This window comes from Mobula hypostoma, chromosome 11, assembly GCF_963921235.1.
Source record: "Mobula hypostoma chromosome 11, sMobHyp1.1, whole genome shotgun sequence".
Taxonomy (NCBI): domain Eukaryota; kingdom Metazoa; phylum Chordata; class Chondrichthyes; order Myliobatiformes; family Myliobatidae; genus Mobula; species Mobula hypostoma.
This window is the reverse complement of record NC_086107.1, coordinates 67880617-67903762: the sequence shown is the minus strand read 5'-3', so window position 1 is coordinate 67903762 and position 23146 is coordinate 67880617. Positions and strand designations below refer to the sequence as shown.

The 23146-nt window shown below is 43.3% G+C and overlaps 1 protein-coding gene across 1 annotated transcript in view; it reads left to right on the top strand.

Moving 5' to 3' along the window:
• f2 (coagulation factor II (thrombin)) overlaps positions 1-21836 on the top strand; it is a 90242-nt gene extending 68406 nt beyond the window's left edge. Inside the window, exons 10-14 of the mRNA XM_063062222.1 lie at positions 559-726; positions 3593-3766; positions 8709-8887; positions 16038-16108; positions 21525-21836. Of these exons, the coding sequence (XP_062918292.1) occupies positions 559-726; positions 3593-3766; positions 8709-8887; positions 16038-16108; positions 21525-21674 (742 nt within the window). The 3' untranslated portion in view covers positions 21675-21836. The remainder of the gene's footprint in view (positions 1-558; positions 727-3592; positions 3767-8708; positions 8888-16037; positions 16109-21524) is intronic.
• The last annotated feature ends 1310 nt before the right edge of the window (positions 21837-23146 follow it).

Here is a 23146-nt window from a genome sequence, read left to right as displayed (position 1 = left end):
CATTTCCATTCTTCATTTTTCCTGTGGTTCTATTATTTTACAACTGCTTCCCCACAGAGTGAAAAGACAGGACTTGTTAAGCCCACTAGTCAAATTTCTAAATTCCTCTGTCTGTGTTGATTATCAATGTTCGGCCAGGGAAGGTGGGCTTTCTCAATATTCCTGTGGCTGTTCTATATCTGTAATCCCAGGGAGTGAATGCTGTCAGGCAAACCCAGACCTGTCCATAGCTCACATTGTCCTATCTACTCCCTCCAGTTGAGAACCTCTAGGTCAAACTCAGAGGTGAGAACAACTGATATTTCTCCTCACCATCAAGATCCTTACTGAGATATGATAAATATAATCAAATATTGTGTAAGTACAAGTGCTTCCTAATTCTTCCCATTGCTCCTGAGTTTGCAACCTCTAAGGCCCAGTGAATAAGTGAATTTCTGATAACTATTTTGAAACAAATTTTGAGACCAATTTTCAAGTTTCACTGCATTTCTGAATTAAGTTAGAGAATTTGCTCCAAGTCAGTTTGTAGTAAGTATTTCAGTCTCATCTTTTTTTTAGGCAAGTGATGCTATTCCAAGTAAATCCTCAACAACTGATCTGTGGTGGAAGTATAGTGAGTGACCAGTGGATCATTACTGCAGCTCACTGTATTCTCTATCCCCCGTGGAACAAGAACTTCTCAACAACGGATATTGTTGCCCGTCTTGGAAAACATGTTCGAGCTCAGTAAGTTCCAAATCTACAGAGTTCTAAATTGCCTTTAATTGTGGGCACTAACAACATTCTGCGGCAAAAAGTAATTTCTTCTTGTTGTCCTGGTTCGTTTGACTGCTGACTAATGAATACGATAATGCAGGTGCTGATCGGTTCAATACATTTATAAAATATTACCGTGTTAAAAAGATAATTGCAGATAGCAGTAGAACTCTGATAACCTGGCCTCTGATTGTTCAGGAATCTTGATATCCCAGGCTCTGGAATAAGAGCTGGTACCTAGACCGGGGGCTGGTTCGCAGCTGGAGCCAGGGTCTCAAGTCATAGTCATACTTTATTGATCCCGGGGGAAATTGGTTTTCGTTACAGTTGCACCATAAATAATTAAATAGTAATAAAACCATAAATAGTTAAATAGTAATATGTAAATTATGCCAGGAAATAAGTCCAGGACCAGCCTATTGGCTCAGGGTGTCTGACCCTCCAAGGGAGGAGTTGTAAAGTTTGATGGCTACAGGCAGGAATGACTTCCTATGACACTCTGTGTTGCATCTCGGTGGAATGAGTCTCTGGCTGAATGTACTCCTGTGCCCAACCAGTACATTATGTAGTGGATGGGAGACATTGTCCAAGATGGCATGCAACTTGGACAGCGTCCTCTTTTCAAACACCACCGTCAGAGAGTCCAGTTCCATCCCCACAACATCACTGGCCTTACGAATGAGTTTGTTGATTCTGTTGGTGTCTGCTACCCCAGCACACAACAACAAACATGATCGCACTGGCCACCACAGACTCGTAGAACATCTTCAGCATCGTCCGGCAGATGTTGAAGGACCTCAGTCTCCTCAGGAAATAGAGTCGGCTCTGACCTTTCTTGTAGACAGCCTCAGTGTTCTTTGACCAGTCCAGTTTATCGTCAATTCGTATCCCCAGGTATTTGTAATCCTCCACCATGTCCACACTGACCCCTTGGATGGAAACAGGGGTCACCGGTACCTTAGCTGTCTTCAGGTCTACCACCAGCTCCTTAGTCTTTTTCACATTAAGCTGCAGATAATTCTGCTCACACCATGTGACAAAGTTTCCTACCGTAGCCCTGTACTCAGCCTCATCTCCCTTGCTAAAGTACCTGTTCACCTCCCATTCCCCTTAAAATCACTGGGTTCACTGGAAAATTTATTAAACTACAGTCCGATGTGTAAGCAAAGTGAAATAAAAATGTGTCTTATTAGTCGGAGTAAGGTCCAGTAGTCTAGAAAATCTGCTAATCTAACACAACGAAGATTGTCCTACTGAATGAGTACTCCTATTGGCTGCAGAAGATTTGGGATCTTTCTGATGTTATGACAGTAACAACATAAAGCCAAATCTTTCTTTCTCCTTTCTCTGAACTGATTGTTAGTTAAAATGGATCTTTACAATACGCTGAGGTAAATGGAGTAGAAGCAGGGGTTTACTGTTGAGAGTGATGGTGGGGGAAGGGGGCAGATGGGGAAATACAAAATGGGGAGCCAATCACAAGGAGAGAGGCAGATGGAAAAGGATTTAACAGGGCTGGTTCCAGAACAGATTACTTCCACTCCTTGCTTCCCACCTCTCCAGCATTCTCATTGATCCAGGTAATTTCATAGCCCCCTCACTGACCCAATTTCCAGGAAAGGCCTTTCATTAAGCCTTAGGCTCTTCGTGAACATAATCATGACGCTGACCCCAGCAAAAGCACCTTAAGCATCCGGTCTATTTTACAGTCGCAGTTGCACAATTAAGAGACAAGCCATAAAGAGCCACACAATTGAGACAATGTATTCCTTTACATTACTCTGAATTTATTGTCTCAGTATTGAATGACATTTGAACGCTAAAATAATCAGACTGTTGGCGAGTGGGTTCTGTTCCGGTTTATATTTTTATTCATCAGAATTTAGCGCACATAGACTCATCCATAAGATATCATAAGGTTACAAATCATAGAGATTCAAAGATTCCAAGATTTGAATCTTTATAGCCACAGTTATAGTCCTTCCCCATACAGTCCTTCCAGCTGAGGCAACGCTCCACCTGTGAATCTGCTGGGGTTGTCTACTTTATCTGCTGCTCTCGATTCAGCCTCCTCTACATTGGTGAGACTCGTCATAAATTGTGGGATCACCTCGTCAAGTCCTCCACTCCGTCCAGCAAAAGCGGAACTTCCCAGTGGGCCAACATTTTAATTCGATTCCCATTTCCATTTTGACATGCCAGTCCATGGCCTCCAGTTGTGCCATGATGTGGCCACCCTCAGAGTGGAGGAGTAGCACCTTATATTTTGTCCAGGGAGCCTCTAGGCATGAATATTGATTTCTCCTTCTGGTAAAAAAAAATACCCCTCCTTCTTCTTCTATTCTCAATTCTGGCCTCTTATCTCTTCTCACCTGCCCACCACCTCTCCCTGGTGCCCTTCCTCATTCCATTTCTCCTTTGGTCCACTCTCCTCTTCTGACAAACTCCTTCACCTCCAGCCCTTTAGCTTTTCCACCCACCTGGCTACACCTCCCATCTTCTAGCTATCCCTCCTCCCAACCACCCCCACCTTTTTAATCATCTGTCTTCCTTTTTCCTACCCAGCCCTGAAGAAGGGCCAAAATGTAAACTGTTTGTTCATTTCCATGGACATGGCCTGACCTGCTGAGCTCCTCCAGCATTTTGTAGGTGTTGCTTTAGATTTCCAGCATCTGCAGAGCTGCTTGTGGTTATCGTTTTTTTAACAGTGCTATCTCTTAATTTTAATTTTGTTTTTCCATATTATTTCTCTGATGTCATGTTAAGTTTTCTCTTTTTCACTTTTTAATCGAATATGTTATTAATGTTTGCTGTTGCCGATTCCTCCATCTTTCAGGTATGAGCGCAACAGAGAGAGGATCGTCAAGCTTGACAAAATTATTGTTCACCCCTATTACAATTGGCAAACCAACCTTAACCGTGACATTGCATTGTTGCATATGACGATTCCTGTTTCTTTCTCTAATTATATATCACCCATCTGCCTACCATCAAAAGAAGTTGCCAGGAGGTTTGTATTCAGTGTTACTTGATATGATTACCAATTTAATTGCGTTTTTTTATATGCATACACAGATTGAAATAAGAGGGTTTCAATGTCTCAGTACATCCTCAGAATGAGAGGCATAAAATTCCAGGACATTTTCTGATGATGGAGGTTGCAAAGGTCCTTGTCAAAATGAGTGAGCTTATTAGATGTGTTAGAGCTCACCAGGGACTGTAAAAACAGGATTAAATAACATGAGTCAATTAGCACGTTTGACCATCCATGGTTTCTGAACCATTGTTCATTGTGGCTCAGTACTTTTTATGGTCACAGACCAATTGTGGATACAAGCAAAAATCTAACCATTGAGAACTGGATGTTGTAGCTGTTGGTATTTTCCATATACAGGTTTCCCCCGCAATCCGAAGGTAGGGCGTTCCTATGAAACAATTCGTAAGCTGGAATGTCGTAAAGTAAAGAAGCAATTACCATTTATTTATATGGGAAAAATTTGTGAGCGTTCACAGACCCAAAAAATATCTGAATGGTGGCCGATTAGGAAAAGGGGAGGTGCAACGAGACCTGGGTGTCATTATACACCAGTCATTGAAAGTGGGCATGCAGGTACAGCAGGCGGTGAAAAAGGCGAACGGTATGCTGGCATTTATAGCAAGAGGATTCGAGTACAGGAGCAGGGAGGTACTACTGCAGTTGTACAAGGCCTTGGTGAGACCACACCTGGAGTATTGTGTGCAGTTTTGGTCCCCTAATCTGAGGAAAGACATCTTTGCCATAGAGGGAGTACAAAGAAGGTTCACCAGATTGATTCCTGGGATGGCAGGTCTTTCATATGAAGAAAGACTGGATGAACTGGGCTTGTACTCGTTGGAATTTAGAAGATTGAGGGGGGATCTGATTGAAACGTATAAGATCCTAAAGGGATTGGACAGGCTAGATGCGGGAAGATTGTTCCCGATGTTGGGGAGGTCCAGAACGAGGGGTCACAGTTTGAGGATAGAGGGGAAGCCTTTTAGGACCGAGATTAGGAAAAACTTCTTCACACAGAGAGTGGTGAATCTGTGGAATTCTCTGCCACAGCAAACTGTTGAGGCCAGTTCATTAGCTATGTTTAAAAGGAAGTTAGATATGGCCCTTGTGGCTACAGAGGTCAGGGGGTATGGAGGGAAGGCTGGGTTCTGAGTTGGATGATCAGCCATGATCATAATAAATGGCGGTGCAGGCTCGAAGGGCCGAATGGCCTACTCCTGCACCTATTTTCTATGTTTCTATGTTTCTAAATCATGCCAAATAACACATAAAACCTAAAATAACAGTAACATATAGTAAAAGCAGGAATGATATGATAAATACACAGCCTATATAAAGTAGAAATACTTTTCTACAATCATTGCCGCACTGTCCACTGTAGTGAAAATCTCACACAAGTGCTCTCACCAGAAACACTCTCTCCAGTAACCTTTAAGCTATGAAGCTGCCAAATCATACCAAATAACACATAAAAGTACACAGCCTATGTAAAGTAGAAATAATGTATGTACAGTGTAGTATCACTTACCGGAATCAGGAAAACAGCGCCGAGCACACTGATGATGGTGTGTTAGGCTGAGTTGTCGGAGGCTCCCCAACCTCCAGGCCGTGGACCGATACCGATCCACGAAGCATACAGGGGTGCAGCGGTAGCTGGGACGCACCAAGCACATCTTTAAGAAAAAAGCCAAAATAAACAAGCTAATTAATTAGGTGCCACCCGGCACGTAAGCGTCAGCCCAGATCAGAGGTGACACAATCAGCAATCGCCTCTGATCTGGGCTGACATTTACGTCTGGAAGATAAAGACCTCAGAGCAAGACTGCACTACCAGAGGGACATTGGGCACTGCTGTGTACTTTGCTTTAGAGAGACGTGGCTCAACCCCAGCATTCTGAACAGAGCACTGCAGTCCGTGGGATTCACCTTCCACTGCATGGATTGGACAGCGGTAACAGGTAAAAGCAGAAGTGGCAGTGTTTGTTTCATGATTAACTCATTGTGGTGCACAGATGTGGCAGTTCTGTCTCTCGTGCTTTGCTGACCAGGAGCACCTGATGGTTAAGTGTCATCTACTTCATCTGCTGAGGGAGTTTCCCACCATCATCATGGTTACAGTTCACATTCCAACCTGTCCAATGTCGGGCAGGCACTGGGGGATCTGAGCACCATGAACAGCAGTCATGAAACTGCGTACCCAGATGCCTTCTTGATCGTTGCGGCGGACTTGAACCAGGCCAACTTGAAGAATTCTCTGACCAACCACCACTGATACATCACCTGTGGAACCGGAGGAGCCAACACACTTGACCACTGTTATACCACCAGCAAGAATGCTTACTGTGCCATCCCATGCCCTTACTTTGCCAAGTACAATCATCTGGCTGTACTTCTGCTCCCAGCATACAGGCAGAGACTGAGGACCACATCGCTAGTGGTAGAACCACAAAGGTATGGTCAAAGAAGATGGAGGAGTGCTTACAGGACTGTTTTGAATCAGTGGATTGGACAATATTCAGATCTCAATAAATATGCCACCGTTGTCACTAGCTTCATCAAGACCGGTGTGGATGAGTGTGTGTCTCTAGAACATATCAGAAGCCATGTTTAAACTATGAGATTTGCAGTCTGATCTGTGGTGTTTAAGATAGTGATCCAGAACTCTACAAGAAATTCTAGGTATGACCTGCAAAAGGCTACCTTAAGAGTGAAAAATCAATTCTGAGTGAAATTAGAGATGGAATCAGCTGTACATCAGTTATTACAGGGTTGCATGCCATTACTTCCTACAAGATGAAACCTAACATCATTAATGGCTGTGATGTTTCACTCCCAGATGAGTTCAACACCTTTTACGCACACTTTGAAAGGGAGAATAAAACTACACCCGCGCAAATCACTGCAGCATCTGGTGACCCTGTGATCTCTGTCTCAGAGGCCGACATCAGAACACCTTTCAAGAGAGTGAACCCTAGAAAGGTGTCAGGCCTGGTAAACCTGTGCCAACCGACTGGTGGGAGTGTTCAAGGGCATCTTCGCTGCTCTCTCACTGCTGCAGTCAGCGGTTCCCACCTGCTTCAAAAGGGCATCAATCATACTAGTGTCCAAGAAAAGCAGGGTGAGCTGGCTCAAATACTATCACCCAGTAGCACTCACATCTATTATGGTGAAGTGCTTTGAGAGATTGAATTAAATCCTGTCTAAGCAAGGACCTGGATCCACTACAATTTACCTACTGCCATAGTAGGTCTATAGTGGATGTAATCTCACTGGCCCTCCATTTGGTTTTGGATCACCTGGACAACAGCAATATCGATTTCAGCTCTGCATTCAATGCCATCAACCCCTCAGCACTAATCAATAAGTGCCGGGACTCTGTACCTCCCTCTACAACTACATCCTTGACTTTCTCGTCAGAAGACCATAGTCAATGCAGATCGGAAATACTATCTCCTCCTCACTGACAATCAACACTGGCACACCTCAAGGGTGTGTGCATAGCTTGCTGCTCTACTTGTTCCATACCCATGACTTTGTGGCGAGGCACAGCTCAAACACCATCTATTGTTGGCAGAATTTCAGATGATGACGAGGAGATGTACAGGAGTGAGACAGATCAGCTGAGTGAGTGGTGCTGCAACAACAACCTTGCACTCAACATCAGTAACATCAAGGAATTGATTGTGGACTTCAGGAAGGGCAGGTCGAGGAAAGTGTAAGCTGTTTCAATTTTCTGGGTGTCAACACCTCTGAAGGTCTACCATGGGCCCAATATAGCGATACAATTACAAAGAAGACATGCATGCCAGTGGCTATATTTCATTAGGAGTTTGTGGAGACTTGGTATGTCACCAAAGACAGTCACAAATTTCTACAGATATACCATGGAGCGCATTCTCACTGGTTGCATCACTGTCTGGTATGGAGAGGTCACTGCACAGAATTGGAGAAAGCTGCAGTAAGTTGTAAACTCTGCCAGCTCCATCATGGGTACTAACCTCTTCAGCATCAAGGACATCTTCAGAAGGCAGTATCCATCATTAAGGACACACACTACATTTTAGAAAGAGCTTCTTCCCTTCCACCACTAGATTTCTGAACAGACAGTGAACCCATGAATACTACCTGATTATTTTTGCATTGCTTGTTTAATTTTAGATATGCATTTCTTATTGTAATTTAATGTATTGAATTGTGCTGCTGCCACAAAAACACCAAATTCCATTACATATGACAGTGATAACAAACCCAATTCTGATTGTGATCGTTCTGTTTGTGTGAGGTGGTTGTTGAGAACCCAAGCATATTTAAAGTTACAAAGAAGATAAGGACTTGGATGAATAAGGGGGATGTCTGTGATTTGTCAAGGTAAAGGTTGTCCATAATGGCCATCTAAAAGAGCGATGTGAATGATTATCAGTCTGGAGAAGTATAAATGGAAGAAGATGAATGAAGGAGGGGGAGGAGAGAGGGAGAGGGACATAAAACACATTCTCAAGCTGGAACGGTGAGGTACAGAGCATAGCAATTGCTTGAAATCTTAAAGAGAATGTTAGAAAAGCTGGTCATCCGAACCTTGAATTATGAAAGCTGCAAGCTGCCTAGAAAGAAGATGAAGTGCTGTTCCTCAAGGTTGATGAGTAATTTTTAATTTCTGAATATTCCAGAATACTCCAGAAATTGTATCAAGGTGCCAACTTCATTGATCAAGTAGGGGAGCAAACTGAAAGTTCTTGTTTGTGGTGTGAATAGATCAGATTGTCAGCTCAGGCTGCAAGTAATGCATAATAAAGTGAAAGCAAAGCAAGTAGGAGGATGGTCATGGCTGTGAAAATATCTTGGTTATATATAGTAACTTATATTAATTGGAATCATTTCCCTGTAAAAGAGGAGCACTCATGTTCTCTTTTGTTTCCAGGATGCTACAAACTCATCATATGGGTAGGGTCACAGGCTGGGGAAACCTGGCAGAATCCTTTGTGAATGTCAATTCCTTGAAACCTCAGGTGCTGCAGCAAATCCATCTCCCCATTGTTGAGCAAGAAACATGTAAGAAATCCACCAGCATTAAAGTGACAAGTAACATGTTCTGTGCAGGTAAGTCATAACCTCATGCAGCATGCAAACAGACTCTTCAGCCACCATATCCAATTACCAACATTCATTTACACTTATCTGAAACAAATCCCATTTAACCTCCACATTCCCATCAGATACCCCTCATATTCAATCATTCATCTGTACTCTAGTGGCAATTCACAGTGGGCAATTACCTGAGCAACCTGCATATCTTTGGGATGGGTGAACTGGAGCACCTGGGGAGAATGTGCGAAGTCCGCATGAGAAGTATGCAAGTTCAGGATTGAACCGAGGTCGCTGGAGTCGTGGGGCAGGGACTCCGCCAGATGCACCACTCTGCTGTTCTGAGTCAATCTAACAGGTCATGAAGTTGGTTAGAGCACTGTCTCTCCGCCTAGATTTATGTTTCCCTTTGCCCTTTTATTGCAAGGTATTAGTAACAACAAATTGTTGTGAAACTCTACAGAACTCTCACTGAGTGCAAAAGTTTAATAATTCAGTAACAATATGAAACAATCAGCAGTACTTTCAAATATCTGAAGGGGAAGAGCATTATTGTATATTAGTGAGTTAAACTCAGAGACAAATACAGATCAAATGAGGTAGAAGCTCCATTACAATATGAAAGGACGTTGAACGTCTATGATGAAAAAGAGCCCATCTCCTACCCAAACTTATGTTGGGTTCTGGCTTTCTCTTTGCAAAACCTAGGCTTCACTTTCCTTCGACTACTTTGCAAGGCCGCTAAAGGGAACCACAAATCAGTGGTAACAATTATCATTGCAGAGTTTGCTACTCAATGTCATGGCAACCCCCAAAAAACATTAAAGAAGCAAGATATGTCATCAATTGGATCCTTGCCCTGCAGTCTGTGCGGGACCACTTTATAGAGCTTAATGAATCTCGGAATTGGCTCAGAACATCATGAAGACCATGGTGTATTTACAAACTACTCCATACCCTACAAAGGATATTGCAAAGGTCCTCATTGATGGGAAAACCCCAGAGAGAGTTAACTTGGTATCCACCTTTCCCAAAAAGCAATTATTGATCAGGAGGTTCCACATCCAAAAAGATGTCACCAGGAACCCAATGTACAGCTTCAGTTATCATCCTGACCCTTCTTGATCAATGTGAAGCATGTGTGACTTGCAGAGCTTGCCAATACAGGAGGTATGGACCTGCACGCACAAAATGCTGGAGCAGCTCAGCAAATCAGGCAGCATCCTCTATAAGATGACGAGAGACATTGACCACGTGGATAGCCAGAGGCTTCTTCCCAGGGCTGAAATGGCTAACACGAGAGGGCACAGTTTTAAGGTGCTTGGAAGCAGGTGCAGAGGAGATGTCAGGGGTAAGGTTTTTACGCAGAGTGGTGAGTGTGTGGAATAGACTGCTGGTAACTGTGGTGGAGGCTGCTGGTAACTGTGGTCTGGATAGGTATATGGAGCTTAGAAAAATAGAGGGCTATGGGTAACCCTAGGTAATTTCTAAAGTAAGTACATGTTCGGCAGAGTATTGTGGGCCAAAGGTCCTGTATTGTGCTCTAGGTTTTCAATGTTCTATGTTCATCCATGGAAGGCAATAAACAGTCAATGATTTCGGCCCTATCAGGACTGGAAAGGAAGGGTGCAGAGGCCAGAATAAGGTGGCGGGGGAGGGGAAAGAGTACAAGCTGGCGGGTGATAGGTGAAACTAGGCGAGGAGCAAGGTAGGTGGGTGGAGGAGGGGAGTGAAGTAAGTAGCTGGGAGGGGTGGGTGGATGACATAAAGGGCTGATGAAGAAGGAATCTAATAGGAGAGGATAGTGGACCATGGAAGAAAGAGAACCAGGGGAAGGTGATGGGCAGATGAGGAGAAGGGGTGAGGTTATAAACATAATGAGGAATGGAAAAAGAGAAGGAGAAAGTGAAGAGAAATATGAGAAGTTACTTCTCCACCCTGAGATTGGCCTCATTATAGCAGTGGAAGAAGACGTGAACAGACATATCAGAATGGGAATGGGAAGTTGAATTGAAATGGGTAGGCAGCAGGAGATCCTGCATGTTGCAGCAAAGGGAGGAAAACTGCTCAACAAAGCTGCTCCCCAACCAGCTTTGGGTCTCAATGATGTCGAGGAGATTCGCAGGCAAAGTGCCCCTTCACCTGGAAGGACAGTCTGAGGCCCTGAATGGTGGTGAGGGAGAAGGTGAAGGGGCAGGTGTAACACTTGTCATGCTTACCAGCTTAAATGCCAGGTGGAAGATCAGTGGGGAGTGGAAAAAGGAATCATGTAGAGATCAATCACTAAGGTCTCTATTATATATATATATATATATATAAAATGTAAAAGAGAGGCAAGAGTAGATATCAGACTGCTGGAAATGATGCTGGAGAGATAATAAAGGGGGAAAAGGAAATGGCAGATGAACTGAGTAAGTATTTTGCATCACTCTTCACTGTGGAAGATACTAGCAGTATGTGGAAGTTCAAGTGTGTCTTGCTTGGGGCAGAAGCGTGTGAAGTTGAAATAATTAGGGAGAAGGTTCTTGGGAAACTGAAGGACTAAAGGTAGATAAGACCATAAGATATAGGAGCAGAAGTGGGCCATTCGGCCCATCGAGTCTGTTCCACCATTCGATCATGGGCTGATCCAATTCTTCCAGGTATCCCCACTCCCCTGCCTTCACCCCATACCCTTTGATGTCCTGGCTAATCAAGAACCTAGCTATCTCTGCCTAAATACACCAAATGACTTGGCCTCCACAGCCACTCGTGGCAACAAATTCCATAGATTTACCATCCTCTGACTAAAGTAATTTCTCTGCACCTCAGTTGTAAAAGGACATCCTTTAATCCTGAAGTCGTGCCCTCTTGTCCTAGAATCCCCTACCATGGGAAATAATTTTACCATATCTAATCTGTTCAGGCCTTTTAACATTCTGAATGTTTCTATGAGATCCCCCCTCATTCTCCTGAACTCCAGGGAATACAGTCCAAGAGCTGCCAGATGTTCCTCATACAGTAATCCTTTCATTCCTGGAATCATTCTCGTGAATCTTCTCTGAAACATCTCCAATGTCAGTACATCCTTTCTAAAATAAGGAGCCCAAAAAACTGCACACAATACTCCAAGTATGGTCTCACGATTGCTTTATAGAGCCTAATATCACATCCCTGCTCTTATATTCTATACCTCTAGAAATGAATGCCAACATTGCATTCACCTTCTTCACAACCGACTCAAACTGGAGGTTAACCTTTAGGGTATCTTCCACAAGAACTCCCAAGTCCCTTTGCATCTCTGCATTTTGAATTCTCTCCCCACCTAAATAATAGTCTGCCCATTTATTTCTTCCACCAAAGTGCATGACCATACACTTTCCAACATTATATTTCATTTGCCACTTCTTTGCCCATTTCCCTAAACTATCTAAGTCTCTCTGCAGGCTCTCTGTTTCCTCAACATTAACCACTCCTCTACCTATCTTTGTATCATTGGCAAATTTAGTCCCAACTTTATTAATACTGTTATCCAAATCATTGACATACATCGTAAAAAGCAGTGGTCCCAGCACCGACCCCTGTGGAACTCCACCGGTATCTGGCAGTCAGCCAGAATAGGATCCCTTTATTCCTACTGTCTGTTTTCTGCCAACCAGCCAATGCTCACCCAAATCAGATGGTTTACACCCCAGGGTACTGAAAGAGGTGGCTGAAGAGATTCTGGAAGTATTAGTAATGATCTTTCAAGAGTCAATAGATTCTGGGTATGGTTCCAGAGGACTGGAAAATTGCAAATGTCACTCCACTTTTCAAGAAGAGAGAAAGGCAGAAGAAAAGAAATTATAGGCCAGTTAGTCTGACTTCAGTGGTTGGGAAGACGTTGAAGTCAATTGCTAAGGACGTGGTTTCAGGGTACTTGGACGCACAAGATAAAATAAGCTGTAGGGGAAATCATGCCTGACAAACCTGTTGGAATTCTTTGAAGAAATAACAAACCGAACAGACAAAGGAGAATTAGTTGATGTTGTGTACTTGGATTTTAAGAAGGCCTTTGACAAGGTGCTACACATGAGGCTACTTAACAAGTTAAGAGCCCATAGTATTACAGGAAAGATACTAGCATGGATAGAGCATTGGCTGATTGGCAGGAATCAAAGAGTTGGAATAAAGGGTGCCTTTTCTGTTTGACTGCCAGTAACTAGTGGTGTTTCTGAGGGTCTGTGTTGGGATTGATTCTTTTTATGTTATATGTTAATGATTCGAATGAAGGAATTGCTGGCTCTGTTGCAAAGTTTGCAGATGATATGAAGATAGGTGGAGGGACAGGTGGTTTTGAGAAAGTAAAAAGGCTACAGAAGGACAGACAAATTAGGAGAATGGGAAAAGAAGTGGCAGATGGAATACAACGTCAGGAAGTGTATGGTCATGCTCTTTGGTAGAAGAAATAAAAATGTAAACAATTTTCTAAATGGAGAGAAAATATAAAACTCTGAGGTGCAAAGGGATTTGGGAGTCCTTATGCAGGATTAATTTGCTGGTTGAGTCAGTGGTAAGGAAGGCAAATGCAATGTTAGCATTCAGAGGACTAGAATATAAAAGCAAGGATGTAATGTTGAGACTTTATAAAGCACCAGTGAGACCTCACTTGGAGTATTATGAACAGTTTTGGGCCCCTTATCTAAGAAAGGATGCACTAACATTGGAGAGGATTCAAAGAAGGTTCATAAAAATGATTCCGGGATTGAAAGGCTTGTCATCTGAGGAGCATTTGATGGCTCTGGGCCTGTATTCACTGGAATTCAGAAGAATGAGGTGTGACCTCATTGAAACCTATTGAATGTTGAAAGGCCTCAATAAAGTGGATGTGAAGACGATATTTCGTATGGTGGGGGAGTCTAAGACCAGAGGACACAGCCTCAGAATAGAGGGATGTCCTTTCAGAATGGAGATGAGGAGAAATTTCTTTAGTCAGAGAGTGGTGAATCTGTGGAATTCGTTGCCACAGGGGTCTATGAACACCAAGTCAATGGGTATATTTAAGGCAGAGGTTGATAGATTCTTGATTATTCAGGGCATGAAGTGATATGGGAGAGCAGAGGAGATTGGGGCTGAGAGGGAAAATGGGTCCGCCATGATGAAACAGTGGAACAGACTTGATGGGCCAAATGGCTTAATGATGCTCCTATATTTTATGGTCTTATGGTCTTATAGAAAGCAGGTTTGGGGGGGGGGTAGTAAGTGAAAGATGTGCTTCCTCGCCTTTCTTCCATGGTCCACTGTCCTTTCTTCTTCAGCCCTTTACCTCATCCAACTATCCCCACCCAGCTTCTTACTTCATGCCCCCCTACCTACCCACCTTTCCCCTCGCCTGGTCTTACTTATCACCTGCCAGCTTGTGCTACTTCCCCTCCCCGCTTTCTTATTCTGGCTTCTGCCCCCTCTCTTTCCAGTCTCAGCCCAGAACAGCGACCGTTTATTCCCTCCATAGATGCTGCCTGACTTGCTGAGCTCCCCCAGAATTTTGTGTGTATTGCTGAAGATGTCCACCATCTGCAGAATCACTTGTGTTTAGGTATGGAAATGTTAACTTACTGGAGTAGCAGTCAGAGTTCTGGGACAGAGATCCAGAAACACAAGGCCAAGTTCCACTATTAGCTCTAGGAAATTGATATTTAAGTAAGAACTAAGTCTGGATTTTTTTAAAAAAGGATTATGTAATGTACTTTTTACCTATGTATACTCTTATTGTCCACAATGGATGCATATAGACCCCCAGTTTACCTACGTGCAATCTGCATGTAATCTTACCTGAGTGAATATTCTAAAGAACTAAATCTGAACTTAACCCTCTGATGGGAGTGTTTGAGCTTCCTAACAAGGATTATTATCGAGGAATGAATTCCCTTGTGACACTTGCAGGCTGCCCCCCGCACATCCGTAGGTTGAGCTTAATTGTTAATGCAAACCATCCATTTCCCTGCATGTTTCAATCTACCTGCGAAAAGTAAGTCTGATTCTGAATCCCTACAGAGCAGAGAAAATTGGTTTTGATTCTTCTTTAGACGTGGCTATTGCAGACAAGGCTGCATTTACATTCACCTCTCCCCCAGTGGTTCCCGTTCTTACCTCGTTTCCTTATTAGAGTAGAGCACTTTCCAAAGGTCACAGTCACCTCCCCCTGCTCTGTCTGCCTCCCAATTTTGTGTCTTTCTCCCTCTATCATTAACTTGCCTCTGTCTCCCAGGTCAACCCTATTCCCTCTCCCCCGCCTGGCACAACCTACCTAACATCTTGCACCTCTCCTCAATCGCCCAATCACCTCAGACTCCTGCCTTGCCCCTCCCCATCCACCTCCCCTCCATCTTGCCTCTCCACTCTCAGTCCAATGCAGGGTTTCAACATTGTGTCTGTTAAACAAACTAACTTTCTTAAATGCTAAAAACCTAACACAAATATTCGTACCTGTCATCAGTTCATCTGTCTTCCACTTAAAACAGGTGACTCTTCAGGTAGTTCTAAAAATATACCCATTCCTGCAGTAAGAATTAGTACTTGTAAATGCCTCCCCAGAGGGAACATGGAACTAGGAGGATGGTAAAGAAGAGAGGAGTGGATAAGGAGTAATGATAGAGCGTGAAGAATGGATGGATGGAGGGTGCAGAATTGGTCAATAACGAAGATGGAATTAGATGGGAGGTAGAGCGAAGATTGGAGCAGGATGATGGGGGAGTTAAAATAAGGGAGATGGAGATAGAAAGGAAGGTGTAGAGTGAACAGGGAATTCAGGGAAGAAAATTAATGGGAGCAGTAAAGGAGCATGAAGAAAAGTACATTGTGATCATGAAGAAAAGGGGAGGGGTGTAAGAATGGTAGACTGAATGAAGCAAAAGAACTGGGTGTCAAAAGAAGGGAGAGGGAAGAAGACATTACAAGTTGTTTTTGAAGGCAGTATGACAGATTGGAATCAATGTTTCCTGTATTAATAAAAGTATAGAAATTGATAAGCATAATGGTTGAGATGGATGCAGTGAGCATGAGTGAGCCAGAAACTCAGAGCTGCCGCAAACGGCGTGATGAACAGGATACCATAGAAATGAGGAGTTTCACGTGCAAGCACAGCTCTTCAATCACTACAATATTGTCTTTTTTTAATATAAAACACTCTATTTATTTCTCTCTGTAGGCTTCAGTCCAGAATCTGACCGGCGTGGAGATGCCTGTGAAGGTGACAGCGGAGGCCCATTTGTAATGAAGGTTACTGTCCTTTTTTTTTAAGATCATCCTTTCCTGTTTTATAAAGGTGCAATTGAAAATAGCGCAGCTATTTGCTTCCTTAGTTTCACGCCTTTTAGTTGAACATCCTTACCAATGTGGGAGGTGAGAAAAGTGTTAAGGCTAAGTGAATGGGCAAAGAAACAGCAGATGGAAATTACGTGGAAACAGGTTGAGGTCATTCAATTTAGTAGAAGCAGTCAGAGGTTTTTTTTTGAAAAGTAGATTAAAATGAGTTTGATGTTCAGGGGGACCCGAATGTTCTTGTAAAATATCGCTGAATGTTAACCTCAGTGTAAAGCAATACAATCTTATTGCAAGTTTTGAATACAAGAGTGAAGACATTTTACAAAAATTATACGGGACCTGGCTGAGGCAACACCTGAAATATGTGTGTTATTTCTCTTTCCCTTCACAGCCACAAGTAGATATCTCACCTCCAGCTTCATTCTCCAGTGGTAATATTACATCTTTCCCTTCAGTTAACATTTAACATTACTTTTTCCTTTCAATTGCCAACATGGATTTATCCTTTTCCTCACTCCCCTAGTTGATGTTATTCTTTCCCTTCACTCTGATTTGGTATTACCTTCTGAGGTTGATATTACCCTTTATCATCACATTGCTAGGTTGCCATCGACCACCCTTACTTGGTGGTCTTTGGAATACCCTGTTCCCTTCTCTTTCCAGAACTGATAGAACATTACAGCACAGTACAGGCCCTTCGACCCACAATATTGTGCTGACCTTGAAACATACACGAAGCTCCACCTACCCCTTCTCTACTACATAGCTCTCCATTTTTCTATCATCCACGAGCTTATCTAAGAGTTTCTTAAATGTCACCAGTGTAACCGCTTCTACCACCTCTGGCAGCACACTCCACTCACCGACTATTTTCTCTGAAAAAATTTCCACTGATAACATTCTTCCTACACTTTCCTCAAAACACTTTAACATTTTGCTCCCTCGAGGTAGCCATTTCCGCTCTGGGGGGAAAAAAAGACTTCCGGCTATCCACTCTAAAAATGCCTCTTATCATCTTGTTCAGTCCTATCAAGCCACCTCTCATTCTCCTTCACTTCAAAGAAAAAAGCCCTAACTCACTCATCCCTACCTCATAAGGTATGATCCCTAATCTAGGCAGCGTCCCAGTAAATCTCCTCTGCACACTCTCTAAAGCTTCCACATCCTTCCTATAATAAGTGAACAGAACTGAATACAATACTCTTAGTGTGGTCTAACCAGAGTTTAATAAACTTGCGACATTAGCTCTTCAATTTATTTCCCCAACTAATGAAGGCCTACACACTACATGCTTTCTCAAACACCCGATCAGCTTGCGCTGCAACTTAGAAGGATCTATGGACTTTGACCCTAAGAAGCCTCTGTTCCTCCACACTGCTAAGAATTCTGCCAATAACCCTGTATTCTGCCTTCAAATTCGACCTTCCAAAGAGAACTACTTCATACTGTTCTGGCTGGAATTCCACCTGCCACTTCTTAGCCCAGTTCTGCATCCTGTCAATGTCTTATTGTAACCTATGACAATTTTCTACAGTATCCAAAACTCCACCACTCTTCATGCCATATGCAAAATTACTAGCCCACCCTTCCTCTTCCTCATCCAAGTAACTTATAAAAATCACACAGAGCAGGGGTTCCAGAGCGGATCCCTGCAGAACACCACTGACCACCAACTTCCAGGTAGAATATGCTCCATTTACAACCACACTCTGCCTTCTATAGGCCATCCTATTCAGTATCCACACAGCCAAGTTCCCTGGATCTCAAGCGTCCTGACTCTCTGAGTGAGCTTACCATGGGGAACCTTATCAAACATCTTATTAAAGGCCATATACACCACATCCACTGCTCTACCTCCATGAATGTACTTTGTCACAACCTCAAACAAATCAACCAGGTTTGTGAGGAACTCCTCACCAAGTCATGCTGACTTTCCCTAATCAGACAATGCTTCTCCAAATCCTTGAAAATCCTGTCTCTAAGAACTTTCTTCAATAATTTACCCTCCACTTAATACCATAAGACCATCAGGCCATTTGGTCCATTGAGTCTGCGCTGCCATTTCATCATGGTTGATCCATTTCCTCTCAACCCTATTCTCTTGCCTTCTCCCTATAACCTTTCATGCCCTGACTAATCAAGAACTTATCAACCTCCACCTTAAATACACCCAATGACCTGACAACTAATTCTACAGATTCACCACCCTCTGGTTAAAGAAATTACTCCTCATCTCCATCCTAAATGGACGCCCCTCTATTCTGAGGCTGTGCCCTCTGTTACTGGACTCCCTCACCATAGGAAGCATCCTTGTCATGTTCACTCTATCACGGCCTTTCAACATTCAATAGGTTTCAATGAGATCACCCTCACTTTTCTAAATTCCGGTGAGTAAAGGCCAAGAGTCATCAAACACTCCTCATTCGATAAGGCTTTCATTTCTGGAATCATTCTCGTGAACTTCCCCTGAACCCTCTTCAATGTTAGCACATCCTTTTTTAAATAAGGGGCCCAAAATGGCTCACAATACTCCAAGCGAGGCCTTGCCAGTGCCTTATAAAGCCTCAGGATTACATCCTTGCTTTTTTATTCTAGTCTTCTGAAAATGAATGCCAACACTGCATTCTCACCACCAACTCAACCTGCAAACTAATCTTTAGGGAATCCTGCACGAGGATTCCTACATGAAAAACATGAAGATAGGTAAGCCCCTGGGGCAGATGGGATACACCCAAGTTACTGTGAGAAGTGAGGGAAGAGACTGCTGCGTCTTTGGCGATGACCTTTGTGTCCTTGCTGGCCACAGCAGTGGTACCAGATGATTGGAGGAGGGGGTCAACACTTGTGAGCTGCTCTGCACAATCCTCACCAATCTGATTTGACACAAGCGACACAATGTACATGAAACAAATAAAGCCAACTTTTCTCTCATTCTGGCACTAGAGATGAGGATTGAACCGAGTCACTGGAGTGGTGAGACAGTAGGCCCTACAAGCTGTACCACTTTGCCACTACCTGATAGCACTCAGAAATGGAAGTTCAAGAAAAATGAGAGTTTAAGCCTCACTTTGAAGAGTGCAGCATAAAATCCAGGTCTACATTTCAGGGTATACCACATAATCAGATATTTGGTTCTTCAATGTTCAGCCAGAAGATGATATGCCTTCGCAGATGAATGTAGAGTTTCATGAAACAGTTTTAAAATGACCAAGAGAATGACAAGATTTTCTCTGAAAAGCAAGTTATCTGAATTCTTACATGATTGTTTTTTATGAGTTTACTAAGCAATAAAACACTATTGTCATAGTACTGGGATTATACACCGTGGAAACACATCCTTTGGCCCAACGTGTCCATGCTGGCCAATGTGCTAGTCCCTGCATAGTCCTACATTTCGTCCATATCCCTCAAAATCTTTCTCATTCACATACTTGCCCATGCAACTGCCCATTTTATTCCCATCAATTCACCTAAATTCTACTGCCTGGGGCTAATTACAGTGGCTAATTAACATAGAAACATAGAAAGCCTACAGCACAATACAGACCCTTCGGCCCACAATGCTGTGCTGAACATGTACTAACTTTAGAAATAACCTAGGGTTACCCATAGCCCTCTGTTTTTCTAAGCTCCATGTTCCTATCCAGGAGTCTCTTAAAAGACCCTATCGTATCCGCCTCCACCACCATCGCCGGCAGCCCATTCCACGCACTCACCACCCTCTGTGTAAAAATTTACCTCTGACATTTCCTCTGTACCTGCTTCCAAGCACCTTAAAACTGTGCCCTCTCATTTTAGCCATTTCAGCCTTGGGAAAAAGCCTCTGACTATCCACACGATCAATGCCTCTCATCATCTTATACACCTCTATCAGGTCACCTTTCATCCTCAGTCGCTCCAAGGAGAAAAGGCCAAGTTCACTCAACCTATTCTCATAAGGCATGCTCCCTAATCCAGGCAACATCCTTGTAAATCTCCTCTGCACCTTTTCTGTAGTTTCCACATCCTTCCTGTAGTGAGGTGACCAGAACTGAGTACAGTACTCCAAATCTGACCAGGGTCCTATTTAGCTGTAACATTACCTTTCGGCTCTTAAAATCAATCCCATGGTTGATGAATGCCAATGCACCATATGCCTTCTTAACCACACAGTCAACCTGTGCAGTAGCTTTGTGTGTCCTATGGACTTGGACCCCAAGATCTCTCTGACCTTCCACACTGCCAAGAGTCTTACCACTAACACTATATTCTGACATCATATTTGACCTACCAAAATGAACCACCTCATACTTATCTGGGTTGAACTCCATCTGCCACTTCTCAGCCCAGTTTTGCATCCTATTGATGTCCCACTGTAACATCTGACAGCCCTCCACATGATCCACAACACCCCCAACCTTTGTGTTATTGGCAAATTTACTAATCCATCCCTCCACTTCCTCATCCAGGTCATTTATAAAAATCACAGAGAGAAAGGGTTCCAGAACAGATCCCTGAGGCACACCACTGGTCACCAACCTCCATACAGAAATTGACCTGTCTACAACCACTCTTTGCCTTCTGTTGGCAAGCCAGTTCTGGATCTACAAAGCAATGTCTCCTTGGATCCCATGCCACTTTACTTTCTCAATAAGCCTTGCATGGGGAACCTTATCAAATGCCTTGCTGAAATCCATATACACTACATCTACTGCTCTACCTTCCTCAACGTGTTTAGTCACATCCTCAAAAACATTCCAACAAAAATGTAATCTCCTCTATCACGTATTCTGACAGTTCCCTTCATACACCCAATACCTTCTGTGTGGAAATGTTGGCCCTCACCGGTCCATCGCATCACCAAATTCCTCTGTTTTCTACATTGTAACACCCAAGAATTGTTTCAAAGACTATAAAGTTCGAGCAACTTTATAGAACTATATAGTTCTGATAATGAAAAACACCAAATAAATCCCCAAGACAGAATTAGGGATCTTAAGTGTTTTACCTTATGCAGGAGTAGTTCCCATATACAGGCATCCGTTAGTCTCATGAGACCATGGATTTGTGCCTTGGAAGGTTTCCAGGGTGCAGGCCTGGGCAAGGTTGTATGGAAGACCAGCAGTTGCCCATGCTGCAAGTCTTCCCTCTCCACGCCACCAATGTTGTCCAAGGGAAGGGCATTGGGAGCCATGCAGTTTGGCACCAGTGTCGTCGCAGAGCAATGTGTGGCTAAGTGCCTTGCTCAAGGACACATACGCTGCCTCAGCCAAGGCTCGAGCTAGCGACCTTCAAATCACTAGATGAATGCCTTAACCACTGGGCCACGCGCCAACACCAAGTTCCCATAGTTGATGTATATTAAAGATAATTGTTTTTGACTGTCACACAGAATCCCGAAGATAACCGGTGGTACCTGATTGGGATCGTTTCTTGGGGAGAAGGCTGCGACAGAACTGGAAAATACGGATTTTATGCTCATGTATTTAAGTTAAAGAACTGGTTGAGGAAGAGTATAAGGAATTTCCATTCTTCTCGTTAAAGGTTGCAGAGTTCTGCTGTGAAAAGGTTATGGTTATTTTCCGATGTTCACTGAGAAAATTAGGAACAAAGTGTGATGTTTTTAAATTAATGAATCAAACATTGCCAAGCTTGAATTAGTTTTTGATGTGTATGAAATAAAACCATAAACATAATAGATCAAGTTTTCTTCCTGTCACAGTTCTTATTTATTTTTCCCTGTCTGTTTGTAATGTAATTTTTTGCTTCTTCACTTATTTAATGATTCATTTATTCAACAAGGATATCTTTTTCAGTATAGATGTGGCGGTTCATAAAAGTTAAACAAATACATAGGCAATTATTAGTGTGCAAACTTAAAACACACGGTATTGGGGGTAAGGTATTGATGTGGATGGAGAATTGGTTAGCAGACAGGAAGCAAAGAGTGGGAATAAGCGGGACCTTTTCAGAATGGCAGGCGGTGACTAGTGGGGTACCGCAAGGCTCAGTGCTGGGACCCCAGTTGTTTACAATATATATCAATGACTTGGATGAGGGAATTAAATGCAGCATCTCCAAGTTTGCGGATGACACGAAGCTGGGTGGCAGTGTTAGCTGTGAGGAGGATGCTAAGAGGATGCAGAGTGACTTGGATAGGTTGGGTGAGTGGGCAAATTCATGGCAGATGCAATTTAATGTGGATAAATGTGAAGTTATCCACTTTGGTGGCAAAAATAGGAAAACAGATTATTATCTGAATGGTGGCCGATTAGGAAAAGGGGAGGTGCAACGAGACCTGGGTGTCATTATACACCAGTCTTTGAAAGTGGGCATGCAGGTACAGCAGGCAGTGAAAAAGGCGAATGATATGCTGGCATTTATAGCGAGAGGATTCGAGTACAGGAGCAGGGAGGTACTGCTGTAGTTGTACAAGGCCTTGGTGAGACCACACCTGGAGTATTGTGTGCAGTTTTGGTCCCCTAATCTGAGGAAAGACATCCTTGCCTTAGAGGGAGTACAAAGAAGGTTCACCAGATTGATTCCTGGGATGGCAGGACTTTCATATGAAGAAAGACTAGATGAACTGGGCTTGTACTCGTTGGAATTTAGAAGATTGAGGGAGGATCTGATTGAAATGTATAAAATCCTAAAGGGATTGGACAGGCTAGATGCAGGAAGATTGTTCCCGCTGTTGGGGAAGTCCAGAACGAGGGGTCACAGTTTGAGGATAAAGGGGAAGCCTTTTAGGACCGAGATTAGGAAAAACTTCTTCACACAGAGAGTGGTGAATCTGTGGAATTCTCTGCCACAGGAAACAGTTGAGGCCAGTTCATTGGTTATATTTAAGAGGGAGTTAGATATGGCCCGTGTGGCTACAGGGATCAGGGGGTATGGAGGGAAGGCTGGGGCGGGGTTCTGAGTTGGATGATCAGCCATGATCATAATAAACGGCGGTGCAGGCTCAAAGGGCCGAATGGCCTACTCCTGCACCTATTTTCTATGGTTCTAAAT